General features: G+C 45.7%; 2 protein-coding genes across 3 annotated transcripts in view; one reads left to right on the top strand and one right to left on the bottom strand.

Moving 5' to 3' along the window:
• The window catches only part of LOC132766367 (zinc finger protein 420-like), a 44,449-nt gene that overhangs the window by 16,205 nt on the left and 894 nt on the right, over positions 1-27,350 (bottom strand). Inside the window, exons 2-4 of the mRNA XM_067465043.1 lie at positions 24,371-24,477; positions 24,057-24,177; positions 20,614-21,409 (exon numbers count right to left, since the gene is read on the bottom strand). Coding sequence (XP_067321144.1) covers positions 20,614-21,409; positions 24,057-24,177; positions 24,371-24,430 — 977 coding nt within the window. The 5' untranslated portion in view covers positions 24,431-24,477. The remainder of the gene's footprint in view (positions 1-20,613; positions 21,410-24,056; positions 24,178-24,370; positions 24,478-27,350) is intronic.
• Positions 6-11,348, top strand: LOC132766235 (zinc finger protein 431-like). Of its 2 annotated transcripts, none has more exons than XM_060760611.2 (4): positions 6-126; positions 2,799-2,896; positions 4,688-4,808; positions 8,138-11,348. In XM_060760611.2, exons 2-4 carry the CDS (start codon positions 2,870-2,872, stop codon positions 9,499-9,501), a joined length of 1,512 nt encoding a protein of 503 aa, XP_060616594.2. In that variant the 5' UTR covers positions 6-126; positions 2,799-2,869; the 3' UTR covers positions 9,502-11,348. The 2 variants fall into 2 exon arrangements, with proteins under 2 accessions (XP_060616594.2, XP_067321153.1); XM_067465052.1 differs by lacking the exon at positions 6-126 and adding an exon at positions 861-897.

Below are 27,350 nucleotides of genomic sequence, written 5' to 3'. Positions count from 1 at the left end.
CACTCATTGTCATTTCCTTTCTTTCTAGGAAGACTCATTCTCACTGCTCCTGGGAGGACTCAAAGGACAGAAGTGGCCTCTCTCTCTCTTTCTCTCGATTACTGAAAAGGAAAGGGTCGATCTCAGGTAAAAGAGGAAGGGCAGGGAGGGGGAGGACTATGAAGCAGGCCTGGGCCAACCTCGTCCCTTCCTCCAGGGAGGCTGTTAAGGAATTGTGGGAGTTGCAGTCCAAAACACCTAGAGGGCTGAAATTTGCCCATGCCTTCTCTACACGGTAACATTAATGAAAAAAAGGCCTTTTCGGAGGGAAAACCTGCCTCCTGTGTTCTCTTCTGAGGGAAAAGAGGTATTTTCTGAGGGAAAACCTTCTTCCTGCGGCCTCATCTGAGGGAAAAGAGGCCTCTTCTGAAGGAAAACCTGCTTCCTGTGGCCCCATCTGAGGGAAAAGAGGCCTCTTCTGAGGGAAAACCTGCTTCCTGTGGCCCCATCTGAAGGGAAAGAGGCCTCTTCTGAGGGAAAATCAGCCTCCTGTGGCCTTTCTGAGGGAAAAGAGGTCTTTTCTGAGGGAAAACCTGCTTCCTATGGCCTCATCTGAGGGGGAAAAGGCCTCTTCTGAGGGAAAATCAGCCTCCTGTGGCCTTTCTGAGGGAAAAAGGCCTCTTCTGAGGGAAAACCAGCCTCCTGTGGCCTTTCTGAGGGAAAAGAGGTCTTTTCTGAGTGAAAACCTGCTTCCTATGGCCTCATCTGAGGGGGAAAAGGCCTCTTCTGAGGGAAAACCAGCCTCCTGTCACCTTTCTGAGGGAAAAAGGCCTTTTCTAAGGGAGAAGCAGCCTCCTTTGGCATTTTCTGAGGGAACAGAAGTGGCCTCTCTCTTGAAAAGGAAAGGGTCGGTCTCAGGTAAAAGAGGAAGGGCAGGGAGGGAGAGGACTATGAAGCAGGCCTGGGCCAACCTCGTCCCTTCCTCCAGGGAGGCTGTTAAGGAATGGTAGGAGTTGCAGTCCAAAACACCTAGAGGGACGAGGTTGGTCCAGGCCTTCTCTACACTGTAACATTAATAAAAAAGGGCCTTTTCGGAGGGAAAACCTCCCTCCTGTTTTCTCTTCTGAGGGAAAGGAAGTCTCTTCTGAGGGAAAACCTGCCTCCTGTGTTCTCTTCTGAGGGAAAAGAGGTCTCTTCTGAGGGAAAACCTGCCTCCTGTGGCCTTTCTGAGGGAAAACCAGCCTCGATTGAGGTTTTTTGAGGGAAAAGAGGTCTTTTCTGAGGGAAAACCTTCTTCCTGCGGCCTCATCTGAGGGAAAAGAGGCCTCTTCTGAGGGAAAACCTGCTTCCTGTGGCCCCATCTGAAGGGAAAGAGGCCTCTTCTGAGGGAAAACCAGCCTCCTGTGGCCTTTCTGAGGGAAAAGAGGTCTTTTCTGAGTGAAAACCTGCTTCCTATGGCCTCATCTGAGGGGAAAAAGGCCTCTTCTGAGGGAAAACCAGCCTCCTGTCACCTTTCTGAGGGAAAAAGGCCTTTTCTAAGGGAGAAGAAGCCTCCTTTGGCATTTTCCTGAGGGGAAAAAAGGTTTTTTTTCTGAGGGAAAACCAGCCTTGTTTGGGGTTTTTTGAGGGTAAAGAGGTATTTTCTGAGGAAAAACCTTCTTCCTGTATTATTTATTTATTTTATTTATTTACTGTGCTTATAGACCGCTGTTCTCAGCCCAGGGGCGACTCACAGCGGTGTAGTCGCCCCTGTAGTCTCATCTGAGGGAAAAGAGGCCTCTTCTGAGGGAAAACCAGCCTGTGGCCTTTCTGAGGGAAAAAGGCCTTTTCTGAGGGAGAAGCAGCCTCCTTTGGCATTTTCTGAGGAAACAAAAGGCTTTTTCTGAGGGAAAACCAGGCTCATTTGGGTTTTTTTTTTTTTTGAGGGAAATGTAGCATACCTGGACTTCAGTAAGACCTTTGACAAGGTCCCCCATTACCTTCTGAAACTAGTCAAATGTGAGCTAGGCAAAACTACGGTGAGGTGGATCTGTAATTGGTTAAATGGATGAACCCAGAGGGTGCTCACCAATGCTTCCTCTTCATCTTGGAAAGAAGTGACAAGTGGAGTGCCATCAGCAGGGTTCCATCCTGGGCCCGGTCCTGTTCAACATCTTTATTAATGACTTAGATGAAGGGTTAGAAGGCAGGATCATCAAGTTTGCAGACAACACCAAATTGGGAAGGAGAGCCAATACTCCAGAGGACAGGAGCAGGATTCAAAACGATCTTGACAGATTAGAGAGATGAATGGCCAAAACTAACAAAATGAACTTCAACAGGGACAAATGCAAGATACTCCACTTTGGCAGAAAAAATGAAATGCAAAGATACAGAATGGGGGACAATGCCTGGCTCAAGAGCAGTACATGTGAAAAAGATCTTGGAGTCCTCGTGGACAACAAGTTAAACATGAGCCAACAATGTGATGTGAAGTGACTTCCACAATTCCTAACAGCAAGTAATTTGCTGGTGTTTTGACGTTACCCAAGACAGTCCTTTGAGAACCTGTTAACCAAGTCTTCTTGCAACCCCAAAATTTGGGCTTCCCTTGAGTCAATCTATCTTTAATACTCTTTCCTTACTGCCTTCCACTTTACTGATCGTCATCTCATTATGTGTCGAGCCTCAGTTTACTCATTTTTAATTCTATTTCAGGCCATATTATTTTTGGTGATTAGCAGAACACTATATAAATGTATTGCCATCAGGGAGGGAGGGAGGATATTTTTTTAAAATATAGTTTTTAATGAACTCATCTCTAATTGTGCTTTCTGCAGGTGTACATAAGTCTAGAGCTGGCCTTCCTGGTCTCCAATGAAAGGAAAGGACTCCACTGAATTTGTCCTCCATGGAAGAAACAGCCACCTTCAGACAGGTTAACATCACATCATCCATGGTCCAAACTCTTCCAAACTGTACTAGGATGTAGGATGGGTCATGGGGGTTCTTTTGGCCAAGTTTGGTCTTGATCCATCATTTGTAGGGGGTTGCAGTGGTCTCAGGAAGTGAATAAAGATACTGCAAGTCCCATCATCCATAGTCCAAACTCTTCCAAACTGCACTGGGATGTAGAGTGGGTCATGGGGGTTCTGTTGGGCAAGTTTGGTCCTGATCCATCATTGGTGGTGGTCGCAGTGGTTTCATGAAGTGAATGAAGATACTGCAAGTCCTATCACCCATGGTCCAAACTGCACTAGGATGTAGAGTGGGTCATGAGGGTTCTGTTGGCCAAGATTTGTCCTGATCCCGCATTGGTGGGGGTTGCAGTGGTCTCAGGAAGTGAATGAAGATACTGCAAGTCCCATAATCCATGTTCAAAACTCTTCCAAACTGCACTAGGATGTAGAGTGGCTCATGGGGGTTCTGTTGGGCAAGTTTAGTCCTGATCCATCATTGATGGGGGTCGCAGTTGTCTCAGGAAGTGAATGAAGATACTGCAAGTCCCATCATCCATGGTCCAAACTCTTCCAAACTGCACTAGGATGTAGAGTGGGCCATGGAGGCTCTGTGTGACAATTTTGGTCTTGATCAACAATCATTGGTGTGGGTTGCAGTGGTATTTATTTGTCGTGTCAGAGCAGCCAGTCCATTATATTACATTTCTAACAGAACAAAGCAAACAAACAGAAAAATACACAACTTGTGAGTTTGGTAGCTGGTTAAATGTCCTTTGACCAGTATCTGGCCACTTGGAGTGCTTCCGGTGTTGCCGCAAGGAGGTCCTCCATCGTGCATGTGGCAGGGCTCAGGTTGCATTGCAGCAGGTGGTCAGTGGTTGGCTCTTCTCCGCACTCCCATGTCGTGGATTCCACTTTGTGGCCCCATTTCTGAAGGTTGGCTCTGCACCTCGTGGTGCCCGAGCGCAGTCTGTTCAGCACTTTCCAAGTCGCCCAGTCTTCTGTGTGCCCAGGGGGGAGTCTCTCATTTGGTATCAGCCATTGATTGAGGTTCTGGGTTTGAGCCTGCCACTTTTGGACTCTCGCTTGCTGGGGTGTTCCAGCGAGTGTCTCTGATCTTAGAAAACTATTTCTTGATTTAAGTCGTTGATGTGCTGGCTGATACCCAAACAAGGGATGCGCTGGAGATGTCTCTGCCTTGGTCCTTTCACTATTGGCTGCCACTTCCTGGCGGATGTCAGGTGGTGCAATACCGGCTGACTAGTGTAATTTCTCCAGTGGTGTGGGGCGCAGACACCCTGTGACAATGTGGCATGTCTCATTAAGAGCCACATCCACTGTTTTAGTGTGGTGAGATGTGTTCCTCACTGGGCATGCGTACTCAGCAGCAGAGTAGCACAGCGCAAGGGCAGATGTCTTCACTGTGTCTGGTTGTGATCCCCAGGTTGTGCCAGTCAGCTTTCGTATGATGTTGTTTCTAGCACCCACTTTTTGCTTGATGTTCAGGCAGTGCTTCGTGTAGGTCAGAGCACGGTCCAGAGTGACTCCCAGATATTGTGTGTTGCAATGCTCCAGTGGGATTCCTTCCCAGGTAATAATCCTCAGAGCTCAGGATGCTTCCCTGTTCTTGAGATGAAAAGCACATGTCTGTGTTTTAGATGGGTTGGGGATCAGCTGGTTTTCCCTGTAATAGGCTGCATAATGCATGATGTGCTGTTTTCTACTGTTGATATGTCATCCTCTGCATTAATCCCATTTTACTATTGCAGGTGACCTTTGGGGATGTGGCTCTCTATTTCACTGAGGAGGAATGGGAACTCTTGGATCAAAACCAAAGATCCTGGTATTATGCGGTCATGATGGAAAACTACGAGAATGTGTCCTTCTTGAGTAAGGAATTTGAATTCATTGCACTTCCTATTGAGACAGAAGATCCTTTCCTACTACACTGGCATAGTGCTAGGATTCCATTTTAATTGTCCTGTGAAGTCTGGGAATTTGTAGTTTAATGAGGCACTAGAGCAGGAGTCCTCAAACTTTTTAAACACAGCCAGGAAGTTCTTCCTCATGTTCAGATGGAATCTCCTCTCTTGTAGTTTGAACCCATTGTTCCTTGGAGACTAGGACGCAATGGAACAATGGCTTCAAACTACAAGAGAGGAGATTCCATCTGAACATGAGGAAGAACTTCCTGACCGTGAGAGAGAGCTGTTCAGCAGTGGAACTCTCTACCCCAGAGTGTGGTGGAGGCTCCTTCTTTGGAAGCTTTTGAACAGAGGCTGGATGGCCATCTGTCAGGGGTGATTTGAATGCAATATTCCTGCTTCTTGGCAGAATGGGGTTGGACTGGATGGCCCAGGAGGTCTCTTCCAACTCTATGAGTCTATGATTCTAAGTGCCAGGTCACAATCCCTCAAAATGTTGGAGGGTCGGATTATAATTTGAAAATAATATGAATGAATTCCTATGCATGCTGCACATATCTTATTTGTAGTGCAAAAAACACTTAAAAACAATAGGTAGGTAAAGGTAAAGGATTTCCCCTGACATGAAGTCCAGTCGTGTCCGATTCTGGGGTGTGGTGCTCATCTCCATTTCTAAGCCAAAGAGCCAGCATTGTCCATAGACACCTCCAAGGTCATGTGGCCGGCATGACTGCATGGAGCGCCCTTACCTTACCGCCGGAGCTGTAACCATTGATCTACTCACATTTGCATGTTTTCAGACTGCTAGGTTGGCAGAAACTGGGGCTGACAGCAGGGTGGTCCATGCCTTAGTCAACTCCAGATTGGACTACTGTAATGCACCCCCGGTGGCGCAGTGGGTTAAAGCGCTGAGCTGCTGAGCTTGTTGACCAAAAGGTCACAGGTTCGATTCCAGGGAGCGTCGTAAGCTTCCGCTGTCAGCCCTAGCTTCTGCCAACCTAACAGTTTGAAAACATGCAAATGTGAGTAGATCAATAGGTACCGCTCCGGCGGGAAGGTAACGGCGCTCCATGTGGTCATGCTGGCCACATGACCTTGGAGGTGTCTATGGACAACGCTGGCTCTTCGGCTTAGAAATGGAGATGAGCACCACACCCCAGAGTCAGACATGACTGGATTTAATGTCAGGGGACAACCTTTACCTTAATGCACTCTATGTGGGTCTGCCCTTGAAGATGGCTCGGAAATTTCAATTGGTTCAACGGGCGGCTGCTAAGTTGTTAACTGGTGCTCCTTACAGGGAGCGGTCAACCCTCCTGTTCAAGGAGCTCCATTGGCTGCCGTTCATTTTCCGGTCCCAATTCAAGGTGCAGGTTCTTACCTACAAAGCCCTAAATGGTTTGGGACCCGCCTACCTTCGTGACCACATCTCTGTATACGAACCCACACGATCTCTTCGATCATCTGGAGAGGCCCTGCTCGCGCTCCCACCTCCATCACAAGCGCGATTGGTGGGGACGAGGGAGAGGGCCTTCTCGGTGGTGGCCCCTCGACTCTGGAACTCACTCCCCAAGGACATCAGGCATGCCCCAACTCTGGCAGTCTTTAGGAGGAGCCTGAAAACGTGGTTGTTCCAGTGTGCCTTCCCAGAATAAGGACACTCCCAGTAATATGTCCCTAAATGCACTTTATCAATGATCTAGGATTGTCTGCACACCCCTTTCCTCTCCAAAATTCTATCCTAGTTATATATTTCACCTGGTCATGCTCAGCATTATTTTTTTAAAAATTTAATTATCACATTTGGCCCAGCCATAGGTTTTTTAAGTGTTGTTGTGCTATTGTTCATGCTTACTGCTTGGTTTTTTTGTTTATGAGTCTCATTTTATTGTTTTGTGTTGCTGTTGTTGTTGTTTTGCTGATGTATTGTGGGCTCGGCCTCATGTAAGCCGCACCGATTCCCTTGGGAAGATGGTAGCGGGGTATAAATAAAGTATTATTATTATTATTATTATTATTATCATAGAATCCAAGAGTTGGAAAAGACCTCCTGGGCCATCCAGTCCAACCCCATTCTGCCAAGAAGCAGGAATATTGCATTCAAATCACCCCTGACAGATGGTCATCCAGCCTCTGTTTAAAAGCTTCCAAAGAAGGAGCCTCCACCACACTCCGGGGCAGAGAGTTCCACTGCTGAACGGCTCTCACAGTCAGGAGGTTCTTTCTCGTGTTCAGATGGAATCTCCTCTCTTGTAGTTTGAAGCCATTGTTCCATTGCGTCCTAGTCTCCAGGGAAGCAGAAAGGAAGCTTGCTCCCTCCTCCTCCCTGTGGCTTCCTCTCACATATTTATACATGGCTATCATATCTCCTCTCAGCCTTCTCTTCTTCAGGCTAAACATGCCCAGTTCCCTAAGCCGCTCCTCATAGGGCTTGTTCTCCAGACCCTTGATCATTTTAGTCGCCCCCCTCTGGACACATTCCAGCTTGTCAATATCTCTCTTGAATTGTGGTTCCCAGAATTGGACACAATATCCCAGGTGTGGTCTAACCAAAGCGGAATAGAGCATGGGGAGCATGACTTCCCTGGATCGAGACACTAGGCTCCTATTGATGCAGGCCAAAATCCCATTGGCTTTTTTTGCTGCCACATCACATTCCTGACTCATGTTTAGCTTGTTGTCCACGAGGACTCCAAGATCTTTTTCGCACGTACTGCTCTCGAGCCAGGCATTGTCCCCCATTCTGTATCTTTGCATTTCGTTTTTCCTGCCAAAGTGGAGTATCTTGCATTTGTCACTGTTGAACTTCATTGTGTTAGTTTGGGCATTCATCTCTCTAATCTGTCAAGATCCCTTTGAATCCTGCTCCTGTCCTCTGGAGTCTTGGCTCTCCCTCCCAATTTGGTGTCGTCTGCAAACTTGATGATCATGCCTTCTAGCCCTTCATCTAAGTCATTATTATTATTATTATTATTATTATTATTATTATTAGCTCATGCCGCTCCCCAGATTTGAACCTGTGACCTTTAGGTCAACAAGCTCAGCAGCTCAGCGCTTTAACCCACTGCGCCACTGAGGATCCCTCTTAAAAACAAAACAATAATTAAAATGAAGAACAATTTTAACGAATGTAAACTTATTAGTATTTCAATGGGAAGTGTGGGCCTGCTTCTGGCTGATGAGATAGGATTATTGTTATTGTTGTGTGCTTTCAAGTCGTTTCAGATTTAGGTTGACCCAGAAATCTTTCCTCTCTGGATGCTGGAATTCAATCTTGTTTGTATTTCTTTGTAGGAGACAACTGGCACGAAACCCAAACAAGCAGGCAGAAGCAGACGCCCGCCAAACACCTCCAAACCCACTTGGGAAGGGAACACCGTCCTGCCAAGCATCAGTACACATGCACTATGTGTGGAAAATGTTTCCCCCAATGGATAAAGCTTATTTTTCACAAGAAAGCCCATATTAGAATGAATAGTTTTAAATGGGGAGTGTCCAGAAAACATAGTGCGGGAGATCTGCAGCTTGGGAACTGCACAGCGGAGGAAGCGTGCCGAGGCAAAGAGTGTGGAAAAGGTTTTGCTTCTAAATCACATCCCGCGAGCTACACAGGAACCCAAACAACAAAGCCACACTACAAATGCCAACACTGTGGGAAAGATTTTGGTCACAAGTCAGACTTTGTGAGGCATCAAAGAGTTCACACAGGAGAGAAACCCTACAAATGCCAACAGTGTGGGAGATGTTTTGCTCGGAAGTCGCACCTCGAGAGCCACTTCCGAATCCACACAGGAGAGAAGCCATACAAATGCCGGCAGTGTGGGAAACGTTTTTCTCAGCAGGCAAACCTGGAAAGCCACCTGAGAGTCCACACTGGGGAGAAGCCATACAAATGCCGGGTGTGCGGGAAAAAAATGTCTTGCTATTCAAGCCTCGTAACTCATAAGAGAATCCACACAGGGGAGAAGCCATACAGATGCCCACAGTGCAGAAAATGCTTTGCTTACAAGTCGTACCTTGTGAAGCACTTGAGATTCCACACAGGGGAGAAGCCGTACCGATGTCAGCAATGTGACAAATATTTTGCTACCCATTCGCACCTTTGGGCTCATCAGAAAACCCATACAGGCGAGAAACCCTACAAATGCAAGCAATGTCAGAAATGTTTCGTCCGCAAATCAGTCCTTGTGACCCATCTGAGAGTCCACACGGGAGAAAGACCCTACAGGTGTCAGCAGTGTGGGAAAGATTTTGCGTGGCATTCAAACCTTGTGGCTCACCAGAGAATCCACACAGGAGGGAAACCACATAAATGTCAGCAGTGTGGGAAATCTTTTGCTCAGAAAACATACCTTAAGCGTCACCAGAGAGTTCACACGGGAAATAAAACACACAGATGTCAGGAGTGTAGGAAAAATTTTGCTCATGGTTCAGCTCTTCGGAAACATCAGAGAGTCCACTCGGGAGACAAACCGTACAGATGCCAAACTAACGGGAAACCTCTTGCTCACAAGTCACACTTTGTGACTCACCAGAGAATCCACAGAGGAGAGAAACCATACATATGTCCGCATTGTGGGAAATGCTTTGCCCGCAAATCGGTATTTGTGACTCATCAGAAAACACACACAGGAGAGAAACGGTACAGATACCTGTAGCATTTTACTCAGAATTCAATCCTTTAGAGCCGGTATGGGCAAACCCAGGCCCGGGGGCTGGATGCGGTCCCTTGGGCTCTTTTCTCGGGCCCTCCCCTCTCTCACCATCCTTTCCTTCCTTCCTCTTTCTCTTTCCCTTCCACTCTTTCATCCTTCCTTCCTCTTTCCTTCCTCCTTCCCTCCCTTCCTTCCCTCCTTCTTTCTCCCCTCCTTCTTCCTTCCCTTCTACCCTTTTGTCCTTCCTTCCCTTTCTCCCTCTCTCCTTCCTTCCCTTTTGTCTTTCCTTCCTTTTCTTTCCTCTCTCCCTTCCTTCCCTCTTTCTCCATTCCCTTCTACCATTTTGTCTTTCCTTCCTCCTTTCCTTCCCTCCCTCCCTTACATCCATCCTTCCCTTCCACTCTTTCATCCTTCCCTCCCTTTTGTCCTTCCTTCCCTTTCTCCCTCTCTCCTTCCTTTCCTTTTGTCTTTCCTTTTCTTTCCTCTCTCCCTTCCTTCCCTCTTTCTCCATTCCCTTCTACCATTTTGTCTTTCCTTCCTCCTTTCCTTCCCTCCCTCCCTTACATCCATCCTTCCCTTTCTCCCTCTCTCCTTCCTTCCCTTTTGTCTTTCCTTCCTTTTCTTTCCTTTCTCCCTTCCTTCCCTCTTTCTCCATTCCCGTCTATCTTTTTGTCTTTCCTTCCTTCTTTCCTTCCCTCCCTCCCTTACATCCATCCTTCCCTTCCACTCTTTCATCCTTCCCTCCCTTTTGTCCTTCCTTCCTTTTCTTTCCTCTCTCCCTTCCTTCCCTCTTTCTCCATTCCCTTCTACCATTTTGTCTTTCCTTCCTCCTTTCCTTCCCTCCCTCCCTTACATCCATCCTTCCCTTCCACTCTTTCATCCTTCCCTCCCTTTCCTTCCTTCCCTTTCTCCCTCTCTCCTTCCTTCCCTTTTGTCTTTCCTTCCTTTTCTTTCCTCTCTCCCTTCCTTCCCTCTTTCTCCATTCCCTTCTACCATTTTGTCTTTCCTTCCTCCTTTCCTTCCCTCCCTCCCTTACATCCATCCTTCCCTTCCACTCTTTCATCCTTCCCTCCCTTTCCTTCCTTCCCTTTCTCCCTCTCTCCTTCCTTCCCTTTTGTCTTTCCTTCCTTTTCTTTCCTTTCTCCCTTCCTTCCCTCTTTCTCCATTCCCGTCTATCTTTTTGTCTTTCCTTCCTTCTTTCCTTCCCTCCCTCCCTTACATCCATCCTTCCCTTCCACTCTTTCATCCTTCCCTCCCTTTTGTCCTTCCTTCCCTTTCTCCCTCTCTCCTTCCTTCCCTTTTGTCTTTCCTTCCTCCTTTCCTTCTCTCCCTCCCTTCCATCCATCCTTCCCTTCCACTCTTGCATCCTTCCCTCCCTTTTGTCTTTCCTTCCCTTTCTTTATCCTTCTCTTCCTTTCTTCCTCCCTTTTCTTTTTCCTTCCTCCTTCCCTTCCACCCTTTCATCCTTCCTTCCTTGCCTTATGTCTTTCCTTCCTTCCCTCTTTCCTCCCGCTTTCACTCTTTCTCCTTCCACCCTTTCATCCTCCCTTCCTTCACTCCCTCTTTCTCCTTCCCTTCCTTCCTTCACTCTGAGGCCAGTCCTCCTAGCAGGGAGCGCTCGCATGCTGTCCCCAAGTGAGGAAGTTTGCCCATGCCTGCTTTAGAGGCATCAGAATATCCACACTGAAGATGAAATCGAACTGTGAAATACAATATAATACAATATATCTTGAGCCTGTCTTGTAAAGATGTTTTAATCCTTTTTCATGCTGCTTTGGTTTTAAAGCATGTGTTTTTAATGTAGCTTGCGCAATATTACCATTCAATAAACTTTGCATTATTTGGAGCAATCCGTTGTATTTGTTGCCCATCCAAAATCTATGAACTGAAGCTTCAGATCTGAAGGCTGGATCCTTTTATTCCTGATTTCAACCCTGAAGGTAAATTTTATATTTGTTTAATTCTACGCAGGGCCAGTCTACGTGAGGTTGAAAGGGGATTTCCTTCCCTCTTTCTAGCTCATTGACACATAAAGCTCATTCAGACCTACTGGCTGGGATTGCACCCTGGGGCCCCCCAGCCAGGACCAGAAGCTGGAGAATATCCCTCTGCCCAAGCTGCAGGTCAAGAAGAGCACTGTGTTTGTGCTGTCATCCATTAAATCAAGAGGGAGGAGAGAAAGGAGACAGGCTACAAGTCTTGGGTGGATTTGTGGGGGGAAGAGGATGGGCCTAAGGCTGGTATGATGGGGAAGGAGGGGGATACAAAAGTGCAAAGAGGGAGCAAAGAGCCAACAGACAGTAAAGAACTCAAGGAGCCAGTGCCAAAGGGGGGGGGGGGGTCTGACCAGGCCTGTAGTGAGGGGGTGGTTTTAGGGGTTCAAACCCTCCCGAAAATGTTTCAGATTTTTTTTAAAAAAACCTGGTTTACTCATGAATTTTAACTGGTTAACCAAATTTATTTATTATTTATTTATTATTGCACTTGTATACCGCTAATATCTCAGCCTAAGTCGGCGACTCATTGCAGTTTACAACATCTAAAAACAACAATATTCAATTTAAAAACATAAAAACACATATAAAATACAGAATTATTGGGCCACCAATAACAATCCAAATGCATCTCGTAACTGGAATCACAACCCAAAATTCGTCGTCTGTAATTACCAATCCTTAATCGTCAAGATTCGTTTCGTTGGATTATCCGAATGCTTGTTCAAACATCCATGTCTTTAGTTTTTTCCGAAACGCCATCAGCGAGGGGGCTGACCTTATCTCAATAGGGAGGGTGTTCCAAATCCCAATGCTAAGTCTATGAGATGCAAAAAATTAAGAGTCCCGCCAGAACTGCAAGCACTATCTCAAGCAAATATTGACCATTTATTCACACTGTCATTACTTGCAGCAATAGCCGATGTAGTGAAGCAACCAAGTTGGGGGTGTGTGTGTTGAATGCTCTCATTAAGGAGGTCAGACTTGGTGGAGGTGGTTGACAGGGGCGGAGCTGCAGGCTATGGAAGGTTGCTCTGCCCCCTGCTGTGCTCTTTGCTTCAGCGTGAGCTAGGAGGCATGTTTCAACCCCCCCCCCCCCCGAAATTTTCAACCCTCCCCAAAATTTTCAACACCCCCCCCCCCCGAAATTTTCAATCCCTCCGCCAAAATTGTCAACCCTCCCCCAAAAAATTTTCTGGCTACGGCCCTGGCTCTGACGCACCCAAAACCAGTTGTTTAACTAATTGGGGACACCTGGCTTGAGAGCAGTAGTCCTCGTGGACAACAAGTTAAACATGAGCCAACAATGTGATGTGGCAGCAAAAAAAGCCAATGGGATTTTGGCCTGCATCAATAGGAGCATAGTGCCTAGATCTAGGGAAGTCATGCTCCCCATGCTCTATTCTGCTTTGGTTAGACCACATCTGGAGTATTGTGTCCAATTCTGGGCACCACAATTCAAGAGAGATATTGACAAGCTGGAATGTGTCCAGAGGAGGGCGACTAAAATGATCAAGGGTCTGGAGAACAAGCCCTATGAGGAGTGGCTTAAGGAGCTGGGCATGTTTAGCCTGAAGAAGAGAAGGCTGAGAGGAGACATGATAGCCATGTATAAATATGTGAGAGGAAGCCACAGGGAGGAGGGAGCAAGCTTGTTTTCTGCTGCCCTGGAGACTAGGACGCAATGGAACAATGGCTTCAAACTACAAGAGGAGAGATTCCATCTGAACATGAGGAAGAACTTTGTGACTGTGAGAGCCGTTCAGCAGTGGAACTCTCTGCCCCGGAGTGTTATGGAGGCTCCTTCTTTGGAAGCTTTTAAACAGGCTGGATGGCCATCTGTCAGGGGTGATTTGAATGCAATATTCCTGCTTCTTGGCAGAATGGGGGTGGACTGGATGGCCCAGGAGGTCTCTTCCAACTCTTTGATTCTATGATTCTATGATTCTAATTGATTGAAGTACTGGTTGTATAGTAGCTGGTTGATGGTAATTGGTTGACGGTTACTGGTTGGGAGCCCCTCCCTCCAGTACCAACAGCTGCTCTGGGGCCAGAGTGAAGAAGGGGAGCCAGGAAGACAGAGTTCCACCATATCTCCTGGGTCAGTGGTCCTCAACCTGGGGTCCCCAGATGTCCTTGGCCTACAGCCCCCAGAAATCCCAGCCAGTTGACCAGCTGTTAGGATTTCTGGGAGTTGAAGGCCAAAAACATCTGGGGGACCCCGGGTTGAGAACCACTGTACCTGGGTCATCACTTGGGAGCCCCTCCCCCAGCAACACTATCTATATAAATAAAAATGTAATGTTCATTTGTGGGATTAACAGAACTCAAAAACCACTGGACGAATTGATACCAAGTTTGGACACTATACCTCTAACAGACCAACGAGCGACCATTACTCATACCCCACCCACCCACCCCAAAAAACAGCAGAAACGACTTAAAACCCCCAAAAAAGGAAAATGACAAAAAAAGTAAATGACGATACAGTAAAAAGGGAAAGGGGAGGGAGGGAGGGAGGGAGAAAGAAGCATGGAAGCAAAGAGAAGGAAGGAAGGAAGGAAAGAGGTAGATAAGGAAGAAAGGAGAAAGAGGAAGGAAAAGAAAAAGGGAGGAGGAAGGAAAGAGGTAGAGAAGGAAGGAAAGAAAAAGGGAAGGGAGGAAAGAGCGAAGGAAGGAGGGAAAGAAGGAGAGTAAGAGGGAAGGAAGGAAAGAAAGAAAGATAAGGAAGGCTGGAAGCAAAAAGGTAAGGAAGGAAAGAGGTAGAGAAGAAAGAAAGGAGAGAAAGAGGAAGGAAAAGAAAAACGAGGAGAGAAGGAAAGAGATAGAGAAGGAAGAAAGGAAAGAAGGAAAGAAGAAAAGGGAATGAATAAAGAAAAGAGGGAATGAAGGAAGGAGTGAAAGAAGGAGAGAAAGGGGGAGGGAAGGCTGGCCACAGCAACGCATGGAAGCAAAGAGCGAAGGAAGGAAGGAAGGAAGGAAGGAAGGAAGGAAGGAAGGAAGGAAGGAAAGAGTGAAGGAAGGAGGGAAAGAAGGAGAGAAAGAGGGAAGGAAGGAAAGAAAAAAAGAGAAGGAAGGCTGGAAGGAAAAAGGTAAGGACGAAAGAGGTAGAGAAGGAAGAAAGGAGAGAAAGAGGAAGGAAAAGAAAAAGGGGGAGAGAAGGAAAGAGATAGAGAAGGAAGAAAGGAAAGAAGGAAAGAAGAAAAGGGAATGAATGACGAAAAGAGGGAATGAAGGAAGGAGTGAAAGGGGGAGGGAAGGCTGGCCACAGCAACGCATGGAAGCAAAGAGCGAAGGAAGGAAAGAGGTAGAGAAGGAAGAAAGGACAGAAAGAAGAAAGAAAAGAAAAAGGGAGGAGGAAGGAAAGAGGTAGAGAAGGAAGGAAGGAGAGAAGGAAAGACAAAAGGGAAGGGAGGAAAGAGCAAAGGAAGAAGGGAAAGAAGGAGGGAAAGAGGGAGGGAGGGAAAGAAAGAAAGAGAAGGAAGCATGGAAGCAAAGAGCAAAGGAAGGAGGGAAAGAGGTAGAGAAGGAATAAAGTAGAGAAAGAGGAAGGAAAAGAAGAAGGAGGAAGGAAAGAGGTAGAGAAGGAAGGAGAGAAGAAAAAAAAGGAAAGGGAGGAAAGAATGAAGGAAGAAGAGAAAGGAGTGAAAGAGGGAGAGAAGGAAAGAAAGAAAGAGAAGAAAGGATGGAAGCAAAAAGCTAAGGGAGGAAAGGTAGAGAAAGGAGTGAAAGAGGGAGAGAAGGAAAAAAAGAAAGAAAGTTGACACTCAGCCAGCTGCGCCACAATCCCAGCCACAAACCCTTTACTACACAAACCCGGCCACAAACACTTTACTACACCCATGGCATACGTTCTGTATCAGAAACTAGAGCTGATGTGATCTATCCAATGCAATTTTCTGTATCAGCACCCCGAATCACCAAACTGAATCTAAAGTTGACCAAAAACTAATTCATAACCCCTTTAGTACTAATATTGGAAAGTGGTCCCTGGTCAAAAAATGGCTGGTAACCACTGTTTTAAAGTGAGTGTGAATGTTGCAATTATGTAGGTCAGTCGCAAGGCCAATCAGGGTATAGGATGGCAACCTGTCCTCAATGGGGTTACACTCCCCCTGAGGACACAGGTCTGCAGTCTGGGGTTCCAACTGGACTGCTGACGCTTGAGGATCAGGTGTCAGCGGTGGGCGGGAGGGTCTTCATACTGTTAAAACTTGTGCGCCAGCTGCGACCGTACCTCGAGAATCCTGACTTGGCCACGGTGGTCCATGCCTTAGTTACATCCAGAATGGACTACTGTAATGCAGTCTACATAGGGCTGCCTTTGAAGATGGTCTGGAAACTGCAGCTCATACAAAGGTCAGCTGCCAGATTACTCAAGCTAGCTACAGAGAACATACCATGCCCCTCTGAAGCAGCTCCACTGGCTTCCGACAAGTTTCCAGGCTCAATTCAAAGTGCAGGTTATCTATCTATCTATCTATCTATCTGTCTGTCTGTCTGTCTGTCTGTCCTGTCTGTCCTGTCTGTCTGTCTGTCTGTCTGTCTGTCTGTCTGTCTGTCTATATATATATATATATATATATATATATATATATATATATATATATACACATATATATATATAATTGTAGGGTGGGGGCTAATCTAATCTCTTTTGGGAGGGTATTCCCAAACCAGGGGGCCACCACAGAGAAGGCCCTCTCCCTTGTCCACACCAACCACGCTTGAGACGGCAGTGAGACCAAGAGAAGGGCCTCCCTTGTTGATCTCAGAGCCTGCGCTGGTTCGTAGATTAGCCCCCACCCTACAATTATTCCGTTCCAACCTGAAAACATTGATGTTCAGACAGGCCTTTGACCTTGAGTAGGCTGAATGGGCCCATATGAAGCTGACACATGGCACCTTGTGAATTGATGACAGTTAGTTCTATCTACTTTGTTTTAAAATGGGATTATTTTGGATTTTTATGCTACATGTGTTGGCGGGGGTTGTTCTAATTTTATGTGACTTGTTTTATTATACTTTTGTACTGTTTTTACCTGTTGTACATGTGCACTCTGGAGTGCCTTGTGAACCACCTCAAGTCCCTTTGGGGAGATGGTGGCGGGATATCAATAAAGTCTATTGTTATTATTATTATTATTAAATACTCCAACCATCATCCAGATCAAAAAATAAGCACAATCAAAGCCCTGGTAGACCGTGCAAACAGGAACTGTGAATCCCACCTGTCACAAGAAATTCAGTGTGCAGATTTGACAAATGTATTTATTTGACCTTGAAGGAGCTGGGGGTGGTAACGGCCGACAGGGAGCTCTGGCGTGGGCTGGTCCATGAGGTCACGAAGAGTCGGAGACGACTGAACGAATGAACAACAACATTTATTTAGAGTTTTTTATAAGCCGGTCTTCTCGACCTCCGAGGAGGGACTCAGGCCGGCGAACAACATAAGATTCAATACAATAAGAAAAAACAGTACAGATCATCAATATGAAATACATTAAAATACAATTCAAACAATTCGTACAAGTTACAAAAAAGTCAGTTCGTCAGAGTGAATCACAAACATTCATCACCATCCGCCAGAAAGGTCAGCAGTTATTGACTCAGTCATCATTCTGCAAATGCATTATCCCAAAGCCATGTTGTTAGCAGCTTTCCAAAAGTCAGGAGGGAAGAGGCAGATCTAATCTCCATCGGGAGGGAGTTCCAGAGCCGAGGGGCCACCACCGAAAAGGCCCTGTCCCTCGTTCCCACCAAACGCGATTGCGAAGGAGGTGGGACCAAGAGCAGGGTCCCTCCAGAAGATCTTAACAACCTTGATGGTTCATAGGGGAGAATCCGTTCGGACAGGTAAACTGGGCCGGAGTCGTTTAGGGATTTATAGGTCAACACCAGCACTTTTAATTGTGCTCGGAAGCTGATTGGCAGCCAGTGGAGCTGGCGCAACAGAGGAGTAGTATGCTCCCTGTTCCCCACTCCCGTTAGTAGTCTGGCTGCCACTCATTGGACTAGTTGTAGCCTCCGGGCAGTCTTCAGAGGCAACCCCACGTAGAGCGTTGCAGTATGCACCATGCATTGGTAGGCTGCAGGGAATCAGGGTCTGGCCTAAGAGGTGCTTCTCCAAGGAGGGAGAAAAGGATATGGTAATATTTGGATGCATGTGGATGAATGCGTGTACATGTGGCATTAATGTTGAGTGAAAATGTAATTTCCCTTTGTTTGTTTCTTTCTTTGTTAACCAATGTAATTGTCAATTCAATGTAGTTGCATAGAATCTGTATGTCTGTATGTCCAATGTCATTCTTTGTCTAAATGTTTTTCTGTAATCTGATATACCTTCTCACACTGGAAATTGCAATAAAAAGAACCTATGCTTCAAAGTTATTGAAACGTCATTCATGACGCACCTCCTCTGACATATGACATGTGAGTGCAGAGAAGGGCAAACTACAAACCACTTACTACAATGTGGTCTGAGCCCTGCCACATGCTACAGTATTTATCATGTCATCAGCAACAAGACATTTGTATTACATTTTTAACAAAAACAAACAAACAGACAAAACACAGAATTTGCAAGCTTGGCAGTTGATTAAATGTCTTTTGACCAGTATCTGGCCACTTGGGAGTGCTTCTGGTGTTGCCGCAAGAAGGTCCTCCCTTGTGCATGTGGCAGGGCTCAGGGTGCATCGCAGCAGGTGGTCAGTGGTTTGCTCTTCTCCACACTCGCATGTCATGGATTCCACTTTGTGGCCCCATTTCTTGAGGTTGGCTCTGCATCTCGTGGTGCCAGAGGGAAGTCTGTTCAGCGCCTTCCAAGTCACCCAGTCTTCTGTGTGCCCAGGGGGGAGTCTCTCATTTGGTATTGAGGTTCTAGGTTTGAGCCTGCCACCTTTGGACTCTCGCTTGCTGGGGTGTTCCAGCGAGTGCCTCTGTAGATCTTAGAAAACTATTTCTTGATCTAAGTCATTGACATGCTGGCTGATACCCAAACAAGGGATGAGCTGGAGATGTCACTGTCTTGGTCCTTTCACTATTGGCTGCTACTTCCCGGCGGACGTCAGGTGGTGCAATACTGGCTAGACAGTGTAACTTCTCCAGTGGTGTAGGGTGCAGACACCCCGTGATAATGCGGCATGTCTTACAGTAACACCAGAGGCACTCCAAGTGGCCAGATTCTGGTCAAAGGAAATTTAGCATAATGCCAAGTTTCTGCCTTTTTAAATACATTGTAAGTGTACCTTCAATCTGCTTCTGACGCAATAAATATAACCTCCTTCAAGGTGAACTGTACAAGGGAAACGTTATGAGAGAATGCTGCTAGAACATAGCCATACTGTTGTATGTCGGCGTGTTCAACGTGATAGTGTCTGATGTTCATGCTGATGTTCATGATGGGAATGGGGATGATGTTCCTGATGGTGGGCCTGGATCTGTTGACATTGGGGATAGGGGTTCGCTGGGCCCTGAGTTAAGCTCAGACGAGAGGCACAAGCTGTCTCAGGAAGACCACATTCTTGGGAGAGGCCTTTCACAGCTTTACTCAGAACAACCCTCTGAAGATGATTTGTCAGGTGCAGAAGTTAATGAGAGAAGATAATGAGAGCTTTGATAGAAAGTAAAGCTTTTGTAAACAGAGACAGAGTTTTCAAAGGCTAAGACGGTCAGTTCGTTTACAGGAAAAGAGAGATAACAAACCTTTACCTTGGGAGAAAGGTCAAGAGAAATGCTTTCCTTTCAGTTTTGGGATCTAGAAAAGCCTTATATTGATTTATTGTCGAAGGCTTTCATAGCTGGAATCACTGGGTTGTAGTTTTTTTCGGGCTATATGGCTATGTTCTAGAGGCATTTCTCCTGACGTTTTGCCTGCATCTATGGCAAGCATCCTCAGAGGTAGTGAGGTGAGGATGCTTGCCATAGATGCAGGCGAAACGTTAGGAGAAATGCCTCTAGAACATGGCCATATAGACCGAAAAAAACTACAACCCTTATATTGATTCATGGGAAAGAGTTGCCTCAGTTGGGTCAATGTTGGAATTTCATGACGATCTTGCTTTCAAGTGCTCTTAGTTTCATGTACCAATTTTTTTGCCAAGCTCCAGATTTGTGTATGTGATTTTTCCTGCTGTTTTGTTTCATGGATTTGTGTGCCTAGTTTCTTGGCTTTTTACGCACCTTTGGATATTGTTTTCCTTTGAAGCTTATGGACTATTTTACGTATTGGACCTTTACTGTTTTTGCTATTGTTTACTGCTTTGCTTACATACTGATGCTAATGAAAATGTACTTCTTGATGTCAATGATCCTGAAATTAGTGACAATGCTCCTGAAATTAATGAGGAAGAAACTTCTGTAGATTTGGAAAATGAAAGTTCATGAGAATGTTTCAGAGGGAAGCGATGACCTTTCACTCCCTTCTGCACCTGGGAACTTTAATGAGAATAGAAGGGGGCAGATCTGGCAAGACAGGAGTAAATCATTCAGCTTGCGAAGGTCTTCGAGATTACAAGAAAACCAAACAAGGGCTTCAAAGCAGGGAGTTGTATCACAAAACCAATTCCTCGGCTTTAAGTGCCTTCCGCCGGGCTGACTTTCTCAGTTCAGGCATCGTTTTAGATTGATGAGTACCTTGGCAGTTCTCCCGGTTTCCTTGGCCATCGTCTTGAAAGATTTCTAGGACACCAAGTACGGTTAGTGGATTGCTAACAGGTTCCAGTATTTTACAGTGTGGCTTTGGGTTTTGATCTTGTTCATGGACATTCATGTTTTCTGATTTTGCTGTGGTTTTTGACTTTGCATTTTTCCTTTATTTTGTAACTATTTTTCATCAATAAAAAAGGATTGTTTTTTCACTGTCAAGTGTGGTGGATGGTTATCTTAGGGCCTCGTTTCCTGCTCTGGGTTGCAACAGTGTGGTGTTTAAGGTCAGATGCTCTGGTGTACAACACATGCAAACCCTGAAAAACTCACAACAACCCACTTTTAGGATTTCTCTCCTGCGTGGACTCTCAGGTGGTTCTCAAGGTTTCGTTTCCGAGCAAAACATTCCCCACAGTGACGGCATGTGTATGGTTTCTCTCCAGTGTGGACTCTCTGGTGAGTCACAAGGTCTGACTTGTAAGCAAAACATTTCCCACACTGCTGACATTGGTATGGTTTCTCTCCTGTGTGGACTCTCAGGTGAATCAAAAGGCTTGAGTGGCGGACAAAATCTTTCCCACACTGCGGACATTGGTGTGGTTTCTCTCCTGTGTGGATTTTCAGGTGACGCTCAAGATGTGGCTTGTGAGCAAAACATTTCCCACACTGCTGGCACTGGTATGGCTGTTCTCCTGTGTGGACTCTCAGGTGACGCTCATGATCTGACTTGTAAGGAAAGCATTTCCCACACTGATAGCATTTGTATGGTTGCTCTCCTGTGTGGACTCTCTGGTGAGTAACAAGGCTTGAATGGCGAACAAAACCTTTCCCACACTGCTGACATTGGTGTGGTTTCTCTCCTGTGTGGACACTCAGGTGGCTCTCAAGTTGTGGCTTCTGGGCAAAACTTTTCCCACACTGCTGGCATTTGAATGGTTTCTCCCTTGTGTGGACTCTGAGGTGACACTCAAGGTGCGGCTTCCAAGCAAAACATTTCCCACATTGATGGCATTTGTATGGTTTCTCTCCCGTGTGGACTCTATGGTGCTTCACGAGGTCTGAACTGTAAGCAAAACATTTCCCACACTGTTGACATTTGTAGGGTTTCTCTCCTGTGTGGACTCTCTGGTGTCTCAACACATCTGACTTGTGAGCAAAGTGTTTCCCACATTGAAGGCATTTGTGGGTTTGGAGGTGTGCAGCAAGACCCACTTTGAGACTAAGAGACTTCTTGCACTTCATGTTTACTTTGGTTTTCCACCAGTTATCTCCTAGAAAGAAGGACAAGAACAAATTAAATCCCAGCATTCAAAAATCTCTGGAGCAATGACGGAGTTAAGAAAGCTCAAGAAGGAAACCTCTTAGGAAGAGGAGTGACTGTGTCCCTTTACCTCCTTTCATATATATTCATTACAGTAGCTAAAAAGATCTCCTTGATATGCCTAAAAACAAGGACCTCAGAGTTCACATCGGTTCATCGCTGCCTCTCAATACATAAGGGACTATGTGCGTATATAGGGCCGGGCTTTAGCACAGATGGTTAATCACCAGCAGCAATCTTCCCAATTGAAAGCTTGGCAGTTCGAAGCCCAGGTCAGGGTGAGCACCTGACCTTCAGTCCAGCTTACTGTCCACCTAAGTACTTCAAAAACAGCTATGAGCCGTGAGTAGAGAAATGAGGCACCGCTTAAGCGGGGAGGTATTGTACGGCACCATAATGAGAATATTTTAAAAAATGTATTGTCAAAGGCTCTTATGGCCAGAATCACTGGGTTGTTGTAGGTTTTTCAGGCTATATTGCCATGTTCTAGAGGCATTCTCTTCTGACGTTTCGCCTGCATCTATGGCAAGCACCCTCAGAGGTTGCGAGGTATGTTGGAACTAGGAAAGTTGGGTTTATATATCTGTGGAATGACCAGGGTGGGACAAAGATCTCTTGTCTGTTGGAGCTAGGTGTGAATGTTTCATGAGATGGGGTGAGCTACTGTCTGTTAGCTCCAGCCTAACAGTTCGAAAACATGCAAATGTGAGTAGAAAAATAGGTAGCGCTTTGGCAAGAAAAGGCAAAGAGACGCTCACCACACAGGCTCCTCAGCTTGAAAATGGAGAAAAGCACCTTCCCAGAGACAGAGATAAGCACTGCCTCCAAAAGCCGGAAATGAAAGGAGGAGCCTCTGCCTTTGTTTGTGTTTGTCTGACACATTGAATATGTTTGTAAAGGCACTGGATGGTTGCCTGTGTATGCAAATGCTGTAATCTGCTCAGAGTCCCGTAGGGGAAGAGGGCAGAATGAAAATGGAGAAAAGCACCTCCCCAGAGACAGAGATAAGCACTGTCTCCAAAAGCCGGAAATGAAAGGAGAAGCCTCTGCCTTTGTTTGTGGTTGTCTGTCACATTGAATATGATTGTAAAGGCATTGGATGTTTGCCTGTGTATGCAAATGCTGTAATCTGCTCAGAGTCCCCCAGGGGAGGAGGGTAAAATGAAAATGGAGAAAAGCACCTCCCTAGAGCGAGAGATAAGCACTACCTCCAAAAGCCGGAAATGAAAGGAGAAGCCTCTGCCTTTGTTTGTGGTTGTCTGTCACATTGAATATGATTGTAAAGGCATTGGAAGTTTGCCTGTGTATGCAAATGCTGTATTCTGCTCAGAGGAGGGCAGAATGAAAATGGAGAAAAGCACCTCCCCAGAGCAAGAGATAAGCACTGTCTCCAAAAGCCAGAAATGAAAGGAGAAGCCTCTGCCTTTGTTTGTGGTTGCCTGTCTCATTGTATATGATTGTAAAGGCATTGGATATTTGCCTGTGTATGCAAATACTGTAATCTGCTCAGAGTCCCGTAGGGGAAGAGGGCAGAATGAAAATGGAGAAAAGTACCTCCCCAGAGACAGAGATAAGCACTGTCTCCAAAAGCCGGAAATGAAAGGAGAAGCCTCTGCCTTTGTTTGTGTTTGTCTGTCACATTGAATATGATTGTAAAGGCATTGGATGTTTGCCTGTGTATGCAAATGCTGTAATCTGCTCAGAGTCCCCCAGGGGAGGAGGGTAAAATGAAAATGGAGAAAAGCACCTCCCTAGAGCGAGAGATAAGCACTATCTCCAAAAGCCGGAAATGAAAGAAGCCTGTGCCTTTGTTTGTGTTTGTCTATCTTAGTGTATATGATTGTAAAGGCATTGGATATTTGCCTGTGTATACAAATGCTGTATTCTGCTCAGAGTCCCTTAGTGGAGGAGGGCAGAATGAAAATGGAGAAAAGCACCTCCCCAGAGCCAGAGATAAGCACTGTCTTCAAAAGCCGGAAATGAAAGGAGAAGCCTCTGCCTTTGTTTGTGTTTGCCTGTCTCATTGTATATAATTGTAAAGGCATTGAATATTTGCCTGTGTATATAAATGCTGTAATCTGCTTAGTGGAGGAGGGCAAAACGAAAATGGAGAAAAGCACCTCCCCAGAGCCAGAGATAAGCACTGCCTCCAAAAGCCAGAAATGAAAGGAGAAGCTTCTGCCTTTGTTTGTGGTTGTCTGTCACATTGAATATGATTGTACAGGCACTGGATGTTTTCCTGTGTGTGCAAATGCTGTAATCTGCTCAGAGTCCCCCAGGGGAGGAGGGTAAAATGAAAATGGAGAAAAGCACCTCCCCAGAGCGAGAGATAAGCACTGCCTCCAAAAGCCGGAAATGAAAGGAGAAGCCTCTGCCTTTGCTTGTGGTTGTCTGTCACATTGAATATGATTGTACAGGCATTGGATGTTTGCCTGTGTATGCAAATGCTGTAATCTACTCAAAGTCCCCTGGGGAGGAGGGCAGAATATAAACAATGTGTATTATTATTATTATTAGTAGTAGTAGTAGTAGTAGTAGTAGTGGTATTGAAAGATTTTCAATCTCCATAGGAAGTGCAATGAACCCAAATTCCTTACTCAAGAAGGACACATTCTCGTAGTTTTCCATCATGACGATGTTATACCAACATCTTTGGTTTCGATCCAAGAGTTTCCATTCCTCCTCGGTGAAATAGAGAGCCACATCCCCAAAGGTCACCTGCAATAGAAAAGGGAATGACATATCAATACTTGCCCAGCCCACATTGGACAAGTTTATTTGAAGGACAGATTTCTCGAGAAGTTGACTCAACACTCTAGACAAGGCAATCTTTCCACCCTTAGTTTCAACACTTGATAATCTTCTGTTGCAGACCCCTCCCACACCAAAAAAGGAGAAGGTGAATGCTAACCTGTTCCAAGAGTAACTTTCCTCCTGTTTCTTCAATGAGGGGCAAATTCAGGGGAGTCATTCCCTTTGGTTGGAGACCGGGCAGGCCAACCTTGGACCGATGCACACCTGCAGAGAGCAGAATTGGATATCTCGATAAATAAAAATGTCATGTTAGTTTGTGGGATTATCAGAACTCAAAAACCACTGCTTGAATTGACACCAAATTTGGACACAAGACACCTAACAACCCAATGTATGTCCTTCACTCAAAAAAAATTGATTTTGTCATTTGGGAGTGGTAGTTGCTGGGATTTATAGTTCACCTACAATCAAAGACTCCACCAATGATGGAATTGAAACAAAGGTGGCACACAGGACTCCCATGACCAACAGAAAACACTAGAAGGGCGTGGTGGGCATTGACCTTGAGTTTGGGAGTTGTAGTTCACCTACATCCAGAGAGCACTGTGGACTCAAACAGTGATGGATGTGGACCAAACTTGGCACGAATATTCCATATGCCCAAATATGAACACAGATGGAGTTTGGGGGAAATAGATCTTGACATTTGGGAGTTGTCGTCACTGGGATTTACAGTTCACCTACAATCAAAGAGCATTCTGTACCCTACAAACGACAGAATTGGGGCAAACTTCCCACACAGAACCCCCATGACCAACAGAAAATACTTAAGGCCATCCAGTCCAACTCCCTTCATCAGGGCAAGAAAACGTAATCAAAGCCCTCATGACAAAGAGTCATCCAGCCATAGATAGAGATAGATAGCTATGATTTTCACACACACACAGATATAGTATTATAGATTTGAAAGGGAACCCTAAAGAAGGAGAAATTGCATGTTGCATGTTCCAGGGTGGGCAAACCAGACAATCTCCACATCAGCACTGACAAATAAACAACAAGAAATACTGTTTACCCACGAGCATAAAGAAATTACATATATTAGAAACCAACACTTTCTCATTACTTTATTTTCCAGATCACCAGACTGGGCCACAGCAACGCCTGGCAGGGGACGGCTAGTCTATATAAATAAAAATGTAATGTTCGTTTGTGGCATTAACATAACTCAACCCCCCCCCCCTCTCTCTATATATATTAGGGCTGGGCGGTTTCATTCGTTAATTTCGTAATTCGTTAATAATTCGTTATTTTTTGGGTAAACGAAGCGATAACAAACCATTCAGGAGCAACTAAAAAACGAAACGAATTTTTAAAGCTATTTCGTAATTGTTTTGTAATTGTTTCGTTATTATTTCCGTATGTCTGGTGCAAGTTTTATAGTTGTTTCCCTCCCCTCTCCCTGGTTGCAAGCGGTCGGCATTTACCCCACTTCCGGGTCCCTGGCCTCTGCTTAAGTGGATCAAATTCTCCTCTCCTCCTGTCCTCACCTCACCTCGTTCCTCACTCTGGCCTGCGTGCATTGGGCAAAGAGACACAGCAGTGCAGCACTCAGAGACCTGTTGCCTGCCTAACCTCTTTCCTTCTCCAGGTTAAAACTATTATATTTATTATATTTATTATTATTATTAAGAATGGATGGCCATCTTTCAGTACTGCTTTCACTGTGCCTTACATGCACGGAGGCAGAAAGTGGTTTGTTTCACCCCTCCTCTCTCTCTCTTTCCCCCCTCTTTCCTTCTCCGAGGTTAAAACTATTATTTAAAACTATTATTTTCACGTCGCACAACCGCGTCCTCCATTTTAACGAATTGATTCGTTAATATTAACGAAATTTCGTAAATATCAAACTTTTAAAAAGGAAAATTTTGTAATTATTTTAAATAACGAAACGCAAAAAACCCCAAAAAACGAATCGATTTTAGAAACAAATTTTTCCGTTGTTACCCAGGCCTAATATATATATATACACACACACATACATTATAGCATTAACACAGTACAATATCAGCGCTATACATCACTATATTGTACTATACAGTTATATTGCAATATTATTAGTAATATTACTAAGGTGGTGCTGTTGAACGCCAGGTCTGTCAACGGTAAAACATCAACCATTCAGGATTTAATCCTGGATGAAAAAGCAGACCTGGCGTGCATCACGGAGACCTGGTTGGACGAAGCTGGAGGGGTTAATCTCACCCAGCTTTGCCCGGCAGGTTATGCCGTGCAGCACCAACTGAGATCTGGGGGGGGGGGGAGGTGGAGTTGCAGTAGTCTATAAAAATCCCACCCCCTTGATCAGGTGCCCTGTCCTACAGTCGACCTTGTTTGAATGTGTCCACCTGAGGCTAAGAGACCGGGACAGAATAGGGTTGCTGTTGGTGTACCGACCACCCCGCTGCACCACGGCCGCCCTATCTGAGCTTGCAGAGTTGGTCTCGGGCCTGGCATTGGAGTCCAGGCGGCTCTTTGTGCTGGGGGACTTCAATGTCCACGCAGAGACCACTCTTTCGGGAGCGGCTCAGGACTTCATGGCCACCATGGCAACTATGGGGCTGTCCCAGCTAGTATCTGGCCCTACCCACTGTGCTGGACATACACTTGACTTGGTCTTCTGGGAAGAAGGTGGCAGTGTGGAGGAGTTGTTAATCACGCCTTTGCCATGGACTGACCACCATCTGATCGGGGTTTAGACTTTCTGCAACTTCTAACCTTCGCAGGGGTGGTGGACCCATCATTTTTCCTTTTTTGACAGTATTGATATTACAAGGTGGAACTGTCCCCTGGCATTGGGAGGGATAGCCAATACTCCAGAGGACAGGAGCAGGATTCAAAACGATCTTGACAGATTAGAGAGATGATTGGCCAAAATTAACAAAATGAAGTTCAACAGTGACAAATGCAAGATACTCCACTTTGGCAGGAAAAAGGAAATGCAAAGATACTGAATGGGTGACGATGCCTGGCTCGAGAGCAGTACGTGTGAAAAAGATATTGGAGTCCTCGTGGACAACAAGTTAAACATGAGCCAACAATGTGATGTGGTGGCAAAAAAAAGCCAATGGGATTTT

Source organism: Anolis sagrei, chromosome 2 (genome assembly GCF_037176765.1).
Source record: "Anolis sagrei isolate rAnoSag1 chromosome 2, rAnoSag1.mat, whole genome shotgun sequence".
Classification (NCBI taxonomy): Eukaryota; Metazoa; Chordata; class Lepidosauria; order Squamata; family Dactyloidae; genus Anolis; species Anolis sagrei.
Note: the sequence above shows the minus strand (reverse complement) of the source record. Positions and strands in the feature narration are given on the sequence as shown.